This window comes from Somniosus microcephalus, chromosome 2 (assembly GCF_052327205.1).
Source record: "Somniosus microcephalus isolate GS21.2 chromosome 2, FLI_Smic_1.0, whole genome shotgun sequence".
Taxonomy (NCBI): Eukaryota; Metazoa; Chordata; class Chondrichthyes; order Squaliformes; family Somniosidae; genus Somniosus; species Somniosus microcephalus.
The window spans coordinates 17,193,944-17,209,271 of record NC_140988.1 but is presented as its reverse complement, the minus strand read 5'-3'; the positions used below and the strand labels follow the sequence as shown (position 1 = coordinate 17,209,271).

General features: G+C 43.6%; 1 protein-coding gene across 7 annotated transcripts in view; it reads left to right on the top strand.

Moving 5' to 3' along the window:
• tbck (TBC1 domain containing kinase) overlaps window positions 1-15,328 on the top strand; it is a 223,106-nt gene that overhangs the window by 9,383 nt on the left and 198,395 nt on the right. For all 7 annotated transcript variants that reach the window (XM_086006990.1, XM_086006962.1, XM_086006942.1 and 4 more), the window contains exon 2: window positions 6,946-7,167. In XM_086006990.1, the coding sequence (XP_085863116.1) occupies window positions 6,975-7,167 (193 nt within the window). In that variant the 5' untranslated portion in view covers window positions 6,946-6,974. The remainder of the gene's footprint in view (window positions 1-6,945; window positions 7,168-15,328) is intronic.

Genomic DNA, 15,328 nt, shown 5'->3' with positions numbered 1-15,328 from the left:
TACGGGGTAGGACATTTAGGACTGAGATGAGGAGAAATTTCTTCACTCAGAGGGTGGTGAACCTGTGGAATTCTCTACCACAGAAGGCTGTGGAGGCCAAGTCACTGAATATATTTAAGAAGGAGATAGATAGATTTCTAGACACAAAAGGCATCAAGGGGTATGGGGAGAGCGCGGGAATATGGTATTGAGATAAAAGGATCAGCCATGATCATATTGACTGGCGGAGCAGGCTCCAAGGGCCGAATGGCCGACTCCTGCTTCTATTTTTCTATGTTGGGAAATTGAACAAGATATGTAACGGTCATGTGAGAACAAGAGTTCCGTGTGTTCAGCACTTGTATGTATTGTAGAGAAAGAGGGAAAGAGAATAAGAAATCTTCCCTTGTTTCGCTTTCCCCAGCTGTTTGTGCCAGCTCGTTTTCTCTTCATCACTGCATTTCCACAAGATTGTGATTTGGGAGATTGCCCGTTATGGGATATTGCACAGCTCATACATCCCATAGTCAAAAGAACCAATGTCCTACTTGAAACTGTTGATACTTTGAGGCATGAGTTCTTTGAGAAGTCTCCTTCTTTTACTAAATTTGTCTCCCTTTTGGGATAGAGATCAAGGTCAGCAATGGGCTGCTGCATGTAGGCCAGTAACTTCTTTCCATGGTATACTGGAAATCTGAAACATTGGCAAAAAATGCTGGAAACACCGAGCAGATCAGTCAGCTTATGTGGAGAAAATAGAGGCATTAATGTTTCAGGTGAACACCCATAGGAGCAGGAGTAGTCCATTCAGCCACTTGAACCTGTCCGGCATTCAGTTAGATCATGGCTGATCTTCTCAACTCCATTTTACTCGCCTTTGCTCCATGCCCCTTCATGTCCTTACCTAACAAAAATCTATCGATCTCGGCCTTGAAAATTTCAATTGACCCAGCCGCAACAGCCTGTCGGGGGAGAGAATTCCACATTTCTACTACCCTTTGTGTGGAAAAGTGATTTCACGCTAAATGGTCTGACTTTAATTGAAAAAATGTGCCCCCTTGTTCTGGATTCCCCCACCAGAGGAAATGGCTTCACTGAATCTACTCAATCGAATCATTTTAGCGAAACTACTTTTCATAGACTAGGCCTGATTCTTTTGTCTGAATGAAAATATAGAAGTGGCTTTACTGATACTTGGAACCAATGTCCTAAACAAACAAAACAAAGCACTGGATAAAATTATTTGCGATTATGCATTCATTTGATTGTCTACTTTCATAAAGTAAAATCATAACATAAGAAATCGGAGCAGGAGTAGACCATTTGGCCCTTCGAGTCTGTTCCACCATTTAATAAAACGATGGTTGATCTTCGACCTCAACGCCACCATCCTGCACTATCCCCATATCCCTTGATTCCCTTAGTATCCAAATATCTATCGATCCCTGTCTTTAATGTACTCAACAACCAACGTTGCCGCGTAGCTGTCTGGAGGTCCCGCGCAGGCTGCTTACCGGCTTTTCAATGGGAGCTTTTTGTGCATGCGTGAAATTTTGAATGGACTGCACAGCCCGTTAAAGGGACCACGCACCCCAAAAAAATTAGGGGGAACATTGTCAATAACTACTTAATCATAATCACCAAGGTGAATACCTCTTAATGTCTCTTCACTTCTCTTTTGTTTTCTCCCAGTCCCCAAACTGGCCTTTTAATTTGATTCATTTCCTGTGCTTTTTCCGTCTTGACAAAGGGTTCACCTGAAACGTTGACTCTATTTCTCTCTCCACGGGTGTTGCCTGGCCTACTGAGTTTTTCCAGCATTTTCTGTTGTTATTTCACCAAGGTGAAAGTTTGTTTCTTTCCCACGTTATCTCTATCTAAAGGTCTAATGCCAAGCAAGCATGTATCAATGTGGTCAATATTTGAGCGGTATGGGGAACATTTTCAGTGTTTCTTTGAAGGGTGTGAAGTACAGGAAACTTTTTTTTTTATCCGGGACCGACGTGGTGCCGGTTCATCAACAATTCCGGATAACCGAAAGCTATAGTAAAAGATACGGAGCCGAGAGCTCCGTATAAAGCAACAAACCCAGGTTCAGAACAATGGCCACAAGTTCCAAGCATCTCTGTAGCTCAGCAACAGCTGCAGCCACACCCTTGCACAGCAACAGATCGAGGAAGGCAAGTAATAAAACTTACCTGAACCTACTCCTGAATGTTGCCGGTTAACCGAGATTTCCGGTTATTTAGGTGCCGGTAAATCGAAAGTTTCCTGTACAGTATACTGATTGGCTTAAATCTCCTATTTAAAAATAGTGCTTCATCATTAGTCCACATGGGCTAATCAGGAAGCAGCCTTTTCTTATCCTCCAGGCCCAGCCATATGCTCCTGATGTCAATACTAAACTCAAGCTAACTGCAGGCAGGGTTGAAGGAGCTCGGAGGCCGAATTCGGCCTATGGGTCATGTGTCGCATGTACCATGTTAAATGATCACTTTACAACTTCTATTTTTGAAATGTTTGTGAGTAGGGCTGCCCGCATTGAGTGAAATTTATATGATCAGCAAAAGTGAAACTGATATTTAAACCCATTGAAACATATGGAGCTATCTTGACTTTCAAAGTCAAATGCATCCAAATAGGTGTCCGCCGTGGCTCAGTGGGTAGCACTCTCTCGCCTGAATCAGAAGGTTGTGGGTTCAAGTCCCACTCCAGAGTCTTGAGCACAAAAATCTAGGCTGACACTCCAGTGCAGTGCTGCGGGAGTGCTGCACAGTCGGAGGTGCCGTCTTTCGGATGAGACACTAAACCGAGGCCCTGTCTGCTCTCTTAGCCGGACGTAAAAGATCCCATGGCACTATTTTGAACTCCCCTGCACAGGGGAGTTCTCCCCGGTGTCCTGGCCAATATGTATCCCTCAACCAACATCACTAAAACAGATTATCTGGTCATTATCACATTACTGTTTCCTACAGTACAACAGTGACTACACTTCAAAAAAGACTTCATTTGCTGTAAAGCGCTTTGGGACATCCGATGGTCGTGACAAGTGCTATATAAATGCAAGTCTTTAGGTGAAACCAAAATGAGTAAGTCTTGCTGCAAAACAGCGAGATTTGACAGCCCGTAGCATTGTAGCTAAATCGCACTGGCTTACAGGAAAAAGTGAAGATCTTAGGCCAGTGTACAGCCTCTTATCAATCCTGATGGTAGGAATGAGAAGGGCAAATAGAAACACAGCATTCTAGAGAGGGAAATAAGAGGAAGTGTGACGGCTACATGGAGAAGGAAAGAGGGAGACAAAGGAGAGACCTAGAGAGTGGGAAACGAGCAGAATCTGTGAAAGGAAGAGAGATTAAAGGCACACAATTACTTGACTCCATCAACTAAATGTACAAGAGTATTTTAGTGGTCAGCACAGGGTGTCTAAGTTCAGCTGTTTATATCCAGAAGCCATTCTAACTCTATTACACACTCCTAATTGTAACTGGTACCAAATTAGTTGATCAACTGGGCTTTATGTCTCATAACGTGAGTGTGAAGCAGGGTTTGACTATCCTTCACTAACCTCTGCCTGTCCGTGCGCTTAAGAACAGCAGATGATGAATACATTGCTTGAATTCCACACCCTTCCTTTGTCCCATGCTGTCACTTGGATCATGACACTGGCACGGAAGCGAGAGGCCAACAATTTCCCGTCTCTCGTGGTGAAAGACAAGCTCGCTAATTAGCTTGTGCTACCTCCTTTTAAAGGAACAAATCCAGTTGACTTGTCCACTCTATGTGGCAGATATGCTTTGTAACATTGCACTGTAAATATAGGGAGCTTCAAAATACTTGGAGTGAATTCAGAGAGGCATTGTCTTGCTTGAGATTTTTTAGGACACTTTAAATTGCTGTTATTTTTCCATTTGCCTTCCCTCAGTGGCTGGATGAGTTGTCAGAGTAAAGGAGGGGTGTTGGGTGAGAAGACAGCTGTTCCATGCTAATTTAAAACTCCGATCTGTGGTTTATAATTTCATTCTGATACCTGGCTTTCCTCAAATGCATCAGTCATCATCATCATCATCATCATCATCATGCTCTATATATGGGAGCAGTATTGAGTCAAAATATCCACAATGGAAATTGCAGTAGCCTAGTATGGGGTCTCTGGTGGCATGTTAAGCTTTCAAACTTGTTTAAGCGGGTTCAAGTGCTAGCTTTAACTATGTGCCGGGCGCCGTGCAACTCTGCAGTACCATCCTTATGCTGCTTTTGCGCACCATAAGCCTTTGTGTGATCATGCATCATAAACATAAGTCTTGTAACTCTTGGCTGAGATTTGTGACCTACTTCAGTAGTTGCTGCTCTGATTTGAAGCAATCTGATAGCCCTGGAAAGAGAGGGGAAAACATTGCTCGGTGAAACCAGTGTTGTCCGATACGATAGCCACTGGCCACATGTGGCTAATTGGAAATCCAGATGTGGCTGTACATCTGGACTCCAAAACCCACCATGGACCGGATTCTGCTGGAATAGCGAGACTCCACATTCCAGGACCAGACAGCATTGTCTGACACATTTCTGCTCACTAGTATTTATCTTGCAAGCAGCCTTGCTCAGACTAAAACACTCCTGAGGTGATTTATTGAATACTGTTATTAAAAAAATGAGTAATGGCACCGTCGCTGGGCTTGTGATCTCAATACTCATATTTGCACAGCATATGCGTGTGAACGTGAACCTTTTTGTGCGTTTATTGGTTAAAATGGTCAGACAGAAAGCAGAGTTTTTCAGTGTTTTTGATCATTGAGTGCTTTACTTCCTTGCTTACTGAATGGTGGTAGATGTTTGTTTAGTAAATATACAGAGGTGGAGTACATTTACCTGTATTGTGAGTGTGTGTGTGTAAGGGGTTTTCTATTAGACAATAGCAGGTGGGTACAATCGTGTCACTTTAGCCTCCCCTGTGGCTCGTTAATTATTTCTATTGGCCAACACTGGAATAAACAGCCAACAGCTTTAAAGAAAGAACTTTTCATTTATATAGTGCCTGCCACATCTTAAGGACGTCCCAAAGTGCTTTACAGCTAATGAATTAAAGTGTAGCCACTGTTGTTCCTACATTACAACAGTGACTACACTTCAAAAGTACTTGATTGGCTGTAAACACTTTGAGGCGTCCTGAGATCAAAAAGTGCGCTATATAAATGCAAGACTTTTTATATAGGCAAACTCAATTTGCGCACGTCAAGATCCCACAAACAGCAATGACCAGATGATCTGTTTTTTGGAGGTGTTGATTGAGGGATGAATGCTAGGATGAGCTCTCCTGCTCATAATTGAATAGTACCACAAAAAGCTTTTACATCCACCTGGAGTGGGGTTTGATCCACGACCTTCTGACTCCAAGGTGATAGTGCTATGGCAGGGGCAAGTTGACGCAGAAGTGGAAATGCGTGCGAGTGTACGAAAAGGTATTAAGCCTGGTGGAGCTCCTGGCAGTCCATGTCACTGACACCAGTGGTCGATATCACGATCTGCTGGAAGATCCGCTTACATCGAATCAGGGCACAGAGTCAGTACTCTGTGTGTCAAAATTCTAATGGTGGCAAAAATGCTTTCAAGATACTTAATAATAACATCACTAAAATTAAGACATTAAGGAAAAAAATGTTTACAACTTACATTTGTGTTAAAGGGAAGGTACTGTATGCCATAATTAAGAATAATAAAATGTTAATGATTTAGTGTGTAGATTGTGCCTGAACTCTGTGTTTCCCTTAAAATAATTTTTTCACAAAAAAAAGTAGATCTCATCTCAGTCAACAACTTGTATTTATATAGCGCCGTTAACGTAATAAAACGTCCCATAGCGCTTCACAGGAGCGTCATCAAACGAAATTTGACACTGAGCCACATAAGGAGATAAAGGTGGCCAAAAGCTTTGGTCAAAAAGGTAGGTTTTAAGGAGCATCTTAAAGGAGGAAAGAGAGGTGGAGAGGTTTAGGGAGGGAATTCCAGAGCTTTAAGGCCTTGGCAGCTGAAGGCACGGCCGCCAATGGTGGAGCGATGAAAATTGGGAAGCTGAAGAGGTCAGACTTGGAGGGGCGTAGATTTCTGTGCATCTAGCTTAACCATTGTATATTTTGTACAACATTTTTTAAATGAAGATTTGTGAAGTTACTGATAAATAGATTTTGGTGCTTGACAATGCTACAGCTATGTATTTTAGTGATTCCTTCTGTTGTAAAAAAAACATATTTATTAAATGATTCAATAGTTCCTCCAAATGTAGATTACAGATGTGTTGGTACTTCAGTTAGGAACATAGGAACCGGTGTAGGCCATTCAGCTCCTCAAGCCTGCTCCACCATTCAAGTAGATCATGACTGATCTGTACCTCAACTTCCTTACCCACCTTTGCTCCATATTCCTCGATACCCTGACCCAACAAAGATCTAGTGATGTCAGTGATGCGCTATCAATAACTCAAAAGACTGAGATTAAGCGAGTAATTAACAAGAGAATGAAGGTGTGCCTCGAGTGGTCGACCGGTCCAGAATACAGAGGGACTGTGGAGCAGTCACCTTTATACCTGGACTCGTGGGAGGAGTCAGCCGAGACATGTACAGGCATGTACACAGTGGAATACAACAGTGGTTTACCACAGTCAGTCTTGAAAGTTCCAATTGACCCAGCATCTACACCTGGAATTCCAGGTTTCTACTACCCTTTGCTCTTGTTTTGAATCAAGATTAACATTAGATGGGGATCGAGAACCTTCATTTCAATTTGTGGTAATGATGTCCTGGTTAGACACTGATTACTGTTCTGCTATGAAAGAACCACCACTTTAATCTATTTGCTTCCCTAAAGAGGTTTGCCTTACTGTAGTGTTTTGGGGTCTTAACTACTTGGGTAACTTAAAATGATAGCTTTCATTCCACACTGAATGTGTTGCTTCTTTCTTTTTCTCCTCAGATTTGCGATGACACTGAATTGAGAGTAAAATGTTTCCCCTAAAAGATGCCCAGCTTGGAGCCTTCACTTTTTTCGCCTCGGCACTTCCACACGATGTATGCGGCAGTAACGGGCTTCCACTCACCCCAAACTCCATCAGGATTCTGGGACGATTCCAAATCCTCAAGGCCGCCTCGCATCCCAGGCTCTGCCAGTATGTGGACATATCGCGTGGCAAGCATGGTGGGTTCTTTCTTGTACAGTGCATTCAGTGTCGATCTCCATCACCTTTGAATCATGGAGTAACAACATTGGTCTCCGTAAGATAATTGTTAGAGTGCAGATTGGAGGTAGCTGAAACAAAAAGAGACAACATGTGAAGTAATGATTTCTCTGACAGTTCCCCAGATCTACAGGAGAGCCCTTTTAAATAAGAATGGTTACAGCACAGAAGGCGGCCATTCGGCCCATCGAGCCTGTGCTGGCTCTCTGCAAGAGCACTTCAGCTAGTCCCACTCCCCGGCCTTTCCCCGTAGCCCTGCAAATTTCTTTCCTTCAGATACTTATCCAACTTCCTTTTGAAAGCCGTGATTGAATCTGCCCCCACTAACCTTTCAGGCAGTGCATTCCAGATCTTAACCACTCGCTACGTCGCCTTTGGTTCTTTTTATCAATCACCTTAACTCTGTGTCCTCTGGTTCTCGACCCTTCCGCCAATGGAAACAGTTTCCCTCTATCTACTCTGTCCAGACCCCTCATGATTTTGAACACCTCTATCAAACCTCCTCTCGATCTTCTCTGCTCTAAGGAAAACAACCCCAGCTTCTCCAGTCTATTAATGTAACTGAAGTCCCTCATTCCTGGAATCATTCTCGTATATCTTTTCTGCACCCCCTCGAAGGCCTTCACATCCTTCCTAAAGTGTGGTGCCCAGAATTGGACACAGTACTCCAGTTGGGGCTAAACCAGTGTTTTATAAAGGTTCATCATAATTTCCACACTTTTGTATTCCATACCTCTATTTATGAAGCCCAGTATCCCGTATGCCTTTTTAACTGCTTTCTCAACCTGCCCTACCACCTTCAACGATTTGTGCACACATACCCCCAGGTCTCTCTGTTCGTGCACCCCCTTTAGGATTGTACCCTTTAGTTTATATTTTCTCTCTTCATTCTTTCTACCAAAATATATCACTTCGCACTTTTCTGCGTTAAATTTCAACTGCCACGTGTCCGCCCATTTCACCAGCCTGTCTGTCTTCCTGAAGTTTATCACACTCCTCCTCACTGTTCACTATACTTCCAAGTTTTGTGTCAGCTGCAAATTTTGAAATTGTGCCCTGTACACCCACGTCCAATTCATTAATATATATCAAGAAAAGCAGTGGTCCTAGTACCGACCCCTGGGGAACACCACTGTATACCTTCCTCCAGTCCGAAATAAGGGAACATCTATAATTATGGGGGATTTTAACTATCATATTAATTGGGCAAATCAAATTGGGCAGGGCTGCCTTGAGGATGAGTTCATTGAGTGTATTAGGGATGGGTTTCTTGAGCAGTATGTAACTGAACCGACCAGGGGGCAAGCAACCTTGGATCTGGTCCTGTGTAACGAGACAGGATTAATTAAAAATGTCCTAGTAAAGGATCCCCTTGGAATGAGTGACCATAACATGGTTGAATTCCATATTCAATTAGAGGGTGAGAAGGTTGGATCTCAAACAAGCGTGCTAAGCTTGAATAAAGGAGACTATGAAGGTATGAGAGTGGAATTGAGTAGAGTGGATTGGGAAAATAGATTAAAGGGTAAGACGATACATGATCAGTGGTGTACATTTAAGGAGTTATTTTACAACTTCCAAAAAATATATATTCCACTGAGAAGAAAAGGGTGTAAAAGAAAAGACAGCCATCCGTGGCTAAGTAAAGAAATTAAGGATAGTATTCGACTAAAAACAAGGGCATATAAGGTAGCCAAATCTAGTGGGAGGATAGAGGATTGGGAAAACTTTAAAAGACAGCAAAAAATAACAAAAAGATTGATTAAGAAAGGAAAGATAGATTATGAAAGTAAATTAGCAAAAAATATAAAAACAGATAGTAAGAGTTTTTATAGTTATATAAAAAGAAAAAGGGTGGCTAAAGTAAATGTTGGTCCCTTAGAGGATGAGACTGGGAAATTAATGGTGGGAAATATGGAGATGGCAAAAACACTGAATGAATATTTTATATCAGTCTTTACAGTAGAAGACACTAAGAATATCTCAACACTGGACAAACAGGGGGCTAAAGGGGGGGGGAGGAGCTAAACACGATCAAAATCACTAAGGAAGTGGTACTCGGTAAAATAATGGGACTCAAGGCGGATAAATCACCTGGACCTGATGGCTTACATCCTAGGGTCTTGAGGGAAGTGGCGGTAGGGATTGTGGATGCATTGGTAATAATTTTCCAAAACTCCCTGGACTCGGCAAAGGTCCTGGCAGACTGGAAAACTGCTAATGTAACACCCTTATTTAAAAAGGGCAGTAGACAGAAGGCTGGAAACTATAGACCGGTTAGCCTAACATCTGTGGTAGGTAAAATTTTGGAGTCCATTATTAAGGAGACAGTAACAGGGCATTTGGATAATCATAATTTAATAGGACAAAGTCAGCATGGTTTTATGAAGGGGAAGTCATGTTTGACAAATTTGCTGGAGTTCTTTGAGGAAGTAACATATAGGGTGGATAAAGGGGAACCAGTGGACGTAGTGTATTTAGACTTCCAAAAGGCATTTGACAAGGTGCCACACAAAAGATTATTGCTTAAGATAAAAAATCACGGGATTGGGGGTAATATTCTGGCATGGATAGAGGATTGGCTATCTAACAGAAGGCAGAGAGTTGGGATAAATGGTTCATTCTCAGACTGGCAATCAGTAACTAGTGGTGTTCCGCAGGGGTCAGTGCTGGGTCCCCAACTCTTTACAATCTATTTTAACGATTTGGAGGAGGGGACTGAGTGTAACATATGAAAGTTTGCAGATGATACTAAGATGGGAGAGAAAGTAGTGAGTGAGGAGGACATAAAAAACCTGCAAGGGGACATAGACAGGCTAAGTAAGTGGGCAGAGATTTGGCAGATGGAATACAATACTGGAAAGTGTGAGGTTATGCACTTTGGCAGGAAAAATCGTAGAGCAAGTTATTATCTTAATGGCAAGAAACTGGAAAGTACTGAAGTACAAAGGGATCTGGGGGTCCTGGTGCACGAAACTCAAAAGGTTAGTATGCAGGTGCAGAAAGTGATTAAGAAGGCCAATGGAATGTTGGCTTTCGTTGCTAGGGGGATAGAATATAAAAATAGGGAGGTATTGCTTCAGTTTTACAAGGTATTGGTGAGACCGCACCTGGAATACTGCGTACAGTTTTGGTGTCCATACTTAAGAAAGGACATACTTGTTCTCGAGTCAGTACAAAGAAGGTTCACTTGGTTAATCCCGGGGATGAGGGGATGGACATATGAGGAGAGGTTGAGTAGATTGGGACTCTACTCATTGGAGTTCAGAAGAATGAGAGGCGATCTTATTGAAACATATAAGATTGTGAAGGGGTTGGATCGGGTGGATGCAGGGAGGATGTTCCCAATGATGGGTGAAACTAGAACTCGGGGGCATAGTCTTAGAATAAGGGGCTGCTCTTTCAAAACTGAGATGAGGAGGAACTACTTCACTCAGAGGGTGGTAGGTCCATGGAATATGCTGCCCCAAAAGCTGTAGAAGCTACATCATTACATAAATTTGAAACAGAAATAGACAGTTTCCTAGAAGTAAAGGGAATTAAGGGTTACGGGGAGCGGGCAGGAATTTGGACATGAGTCTAGGTTCGGATCGGTCATGGCCCTGTGGGTAGCGGAGCGGGCCCAGGGGCCGTGTAGACTGATCCTGCTCCTATTTCGTGTGTCTAATTCTGTTAGATTCAGGAGATGGTTCTGTGATAGTGGATTGGCGGTTAGGATCAGATCAGCCATGATCTTATTGAATGGCGGAGCAGGCTCGAGGGGCCGGGCCTACTTCTGCTCCTATTTCTTATGTTCTTATGAAAAACAACCGTTCACCACTACTCTGTTTCCTATCACTTAGCCAATTCCGGATCCATGCTGCCACTGTCCCTTTTATTCCATGGACTTCAACTTTGTTGGCAAGCCTATTATGTGGCACTTTGTCGAAGACTTTTGGAAATCCATGTACACGACGTCAACTGCATTACCCTCATCAACCCTCTCTGTTACCTCATCAGAGAACTCTATCAAGTTAGTTAATCACGATTTCCCTTTAACAAATCCGTGTTGGCTTTCCTTAATTAATCCACACTTGTCCAAGTGACTTGTTAATTTTGTCCCTTATTACTGTTTCTAAAAGCTTCCCCATTACCGAGGTCAAACTGACTGGCCTGTAGTTGCTGGGTTTATCTTTACACTCTCTTTTTGAACAATGGTGTAACATTTGCAATTCTCCAGTCCTCTGGCACCACCCCCATATCTAAGGAGGATTGGAATATTATGGTTGCTTGCTATTAGTTCTCGGGATGTTTGAGGAGAATGCTTGATGTTTACAGAATATAATACTTTTCTGCTGCCTGTTTAAAAATGTCCTTGTATAGTAAACTAGCTGGGGAGCCCGGCGTTGCCGGGGCTGTTTTGGGGCAGGCGGTTTAAATCGAGTGCCAGGCTTTGGGGCCCTGTCTGTGTCCCTTTGTGAATCTGGTGCTGGGCAACATTTTAAATCGAGTGGCAGGCTTTAGGGCCCTGTGTGTGTCCCTGTATGTCTACCTTTTAAAAGGTTGAAAAATGAAAGTGAAACTACTTATGGCTTTGGGGCCCTGTCTGTGTCCCTTTGTGAATCTGGTGCTGGGCAACATTTTAAATCGAGTGGGAGGCTTAGGGCCCTGTCTGTGTCCCTGTATGTCTACCTTTTAAAAGGTTGAAAAATGAAAGTGAAACTACTTATGGCTTTGGGGCCCTGTCTGTGTCCCTTTGTGAATCTGGTGCTGGGCAACATTTTAAATCGAGTGGGAGGCTTAGGGCCCTGTCTGTGTCCCTGTATGTCTACCTTTTAAAAGGTTGAAAAATGAAAGTGAAAGTACTTATAAAACGTTTTTGGTAAATCTTATGTTATTTTTAAAAGAGAAACTAACTTTGAAAGTCGTTTTAGCTGGAAGGTGAAGTCATTTGAGCTGGAAGCTGGTAGTCAAACAATGGCTGGCAGCTACCCGAGATGAAAACGAATAGTCCCGCCCACACACACACCGATTGGCCAACCATCAGGGGACCGTACTGTAGGATTGGTCAATCGTGACGGAACAGGATTGGTGGAACCTTGATGTCAGTCAATCAATGCTAGCAGATAATGAGTTTAATTTTGAAGGTTTTTTGCATAAGGCGCGAACAATTTTCGTCCGACCGAAAAGTAAATACGCTTAAAACCGTCTCTGAAGCGTAAGCTTTCTTTGGAGGTAACGCGCGCGTAGGTACGCCCTGTAACTTTCGAATGCATACCCGTAAAACGCACAGGAAATGACAGACAGATAGACAGACAGAATGACAGAAGTACCGCTTTATATATATAGAGATAGATAAGCTTTTAGAATAGTACAGCACTGGAGGGAGGCCATTTGGCCCATCAAGTCTGTGCCAGCTCTTTCAAAGCGCATCTAGGTAGTCCCACTCCCCCGCTCTTTCCCCATATCCTGCAATTTTTTTCTCCTTCAAGTATTTATCCAATTCCCTTTTCAAGGCTACTATTGAATCTGTATCCACCACCCTATCAGGCTGTGTGTTCCAAATCCTAACCACTCATTGTGTAAAAAATTTTTTTTCTTCATGTTGCCTCTTGTTCTTTTGCCAGTCACCTTAAATCTGTGCCCTCTGGTTATTGACCCTTCAGCCACTGGAAACAGTTTCACTTTACAGGAAACTTTGTGCTATCCGGCACCGACGGGACCGAGCTGTTGCCGTCCCATCAAAACTGCCGGACACACCAGCGCTAATGTTGAAACATACGGAGATTTTGAGCTCCGTATCTGGCAACAAACCCTGTTAGCAACAGCTTCTAAACAGTCGGCCGTACCTTGCAAGCGTCTCTGTAGCTTAGCAACAGCTTCAGCGAGACCTTGCAGAGCCTGACTAGTGGAAAAAAAAAGCAACGAAAAGAAAAAAAACCTAACGAAGCGGCTCCTGATTTTTGCCGGTGGCTCGAGCATTCCGGACAGTTAACCTCCGGATAAACCAAAGTTTCCTGTATTTACTCGATCTAAACCCTTCATGATTTTAAACACCTCTATCCTCTTCGTTTTTTTTTCCTTAGAGCAGAGAAGGCTATGTTCCTTTTTAAGTTTTGGTAGGATTGGAAGAACAGACTGCCAGAAATGTCAGTGCTGTTGAGCAAGGCAGCACCTCTGCAAGTTCCGGCTAGTAGTGTGGAGGAGCCCAGTAGCCACATCTGTGCAGTCATGTGAGATGGCTCTCGGTGCCTCTGACTACCATGCAGCGCATCCCGTGCATTTGCAGCAAGGCCCGAGACCCCCCAAAGGTACAGATCCTTAGCCCAGTCACAGGTTCTCTTGTGAGTGCTCAGACTGCTGTTATAGCGGCCTTGGGTTTCGATCTACAAGAAGCCGTTCTGTCTGGTTTCAACATGCTCGACAATTGGATGGAGGCAGCGCTTCACAGGTCTATCATACACAGCTCCGTGGATCTGCTAAGGGAATGCCCAGCAGCAGGGACATGGCTTGAGTTGGCATGGATACGGCTGCTGTCTCTTAGACCAGATCACACCTAGCCTATTCAGCCCTCCTGTGCAAGTGATAACAGGTGTTCCAGAAAGCAGACAGAAGCAGCCAATTGTAGCAGCAGCAGATGTGGTTGATGATTTGCAAAGCTATCTCAGGAACCAGCACAAGGTGGTAGACAGCCACTGGAATCCTAAGCAGCACCTTTTTAAAGATGCACATGAATAAACATATCAATGTTGATGCGTATGACTCGGATGTGTCTTTGACTGCTTGGTGGTGCTTTGGCAGTTCAAGTTTCTTCTGAAATTCAATCACGTTTTAAACATAGAAAAATAGACGATAGGAGCAGGAGTAGGCCATTCGGCCCCTCGAGCCCGCTCCGCCATTCAATGAGATCATGGTTGATCATCCAAATTCAGTACCCTGTCCCTGCCTTCTCCCCATATCCCTTGATCCCTTTAGCCTTAAGAAATATATCCAACTCCTTGAATATATTTAATAATGAATTGGCCTCCACTGCCTTCTGTGGTAGAGAATTCCACAGGTTCACCACTCTCTGGGTGAAGAAATTCCTCCTCATCTCTGTCTTAAATGGCTTACCCCTTATCCTTAGACTGTGACCCCTGGTTCTGGATTCCCCGGCCATCGGGAACATCCTTCCTGCATCCAGTCTGTCCAGTCCTGTTAGAATTTTATAAGTTTCAATGAGATCCCCTCTCATTCTTCTAAACACCAGCGAGTATAAGCCCAATCGACCCAATCTCTCCTCATACGTCATTCCTGCCATCCCAGGTATCAGTCTGGTGAATCTTCGCTGCACTCCCTCCATGGCAAGAACATCCTTCCTCAGATAAGGTGACCAAAACTGCACACAATACTCAAGGTGTGGTCTGCCCAACGCATTACCGGCAACCGACCATAGAGCACATATACCAGAAACGCTGTTTACGGAGGTCACGGTCCATCATCAAAGACCCTACCCACCCCAGCCACAGTCTGTTCGCCCTCCTGCCATCTGGGAGACGCTACAGATGCATTCGCACCCGTACGACCAGATTTAGGAACAGCTTCTTTCCCAGGGCTGTCATCCTACTGAACTCCACAAATAAACTCTAAAGCCTGCACATCTGCCAATGCACTTTATTATGGTTATGTTTATGTTAATGTATTACAAGCCAAATGTATGTTGAATGTTTAAATGTCTTAATCTAAATGTACACTCTTGGGAGCCGCAAGCCTACATTTCGTTGTACTGCACTTGTGCACTAACAATGACAATAAAAGTTGATTTGATTTGATTTACCAAGGCCCTGTACAACTGCAGCAAGACATCCTTGTTCTTATACTCGAACCCTCTCGCTACGAAGGCCAACATACCATTTGCCTTCTTAACCGCCTGCTGCACTTGTATGCTTACCTTCAGCGACTGGTGCACAAAAACACCCAGGTCTCGTTGCACTTCTCCTTCTCCCAATCTATTGCCATTCAGATAATAATCTGCCTTCCTGTTTTTGCCACCAAAGTGGATAACCTCGCATTTATCCACATTATACTGCATCTGCCATGCTTCTGCCCAATCACCCAACCTGTCCAAATCATACTGGAGTTTCTCGGCATCCTCCTCACAGC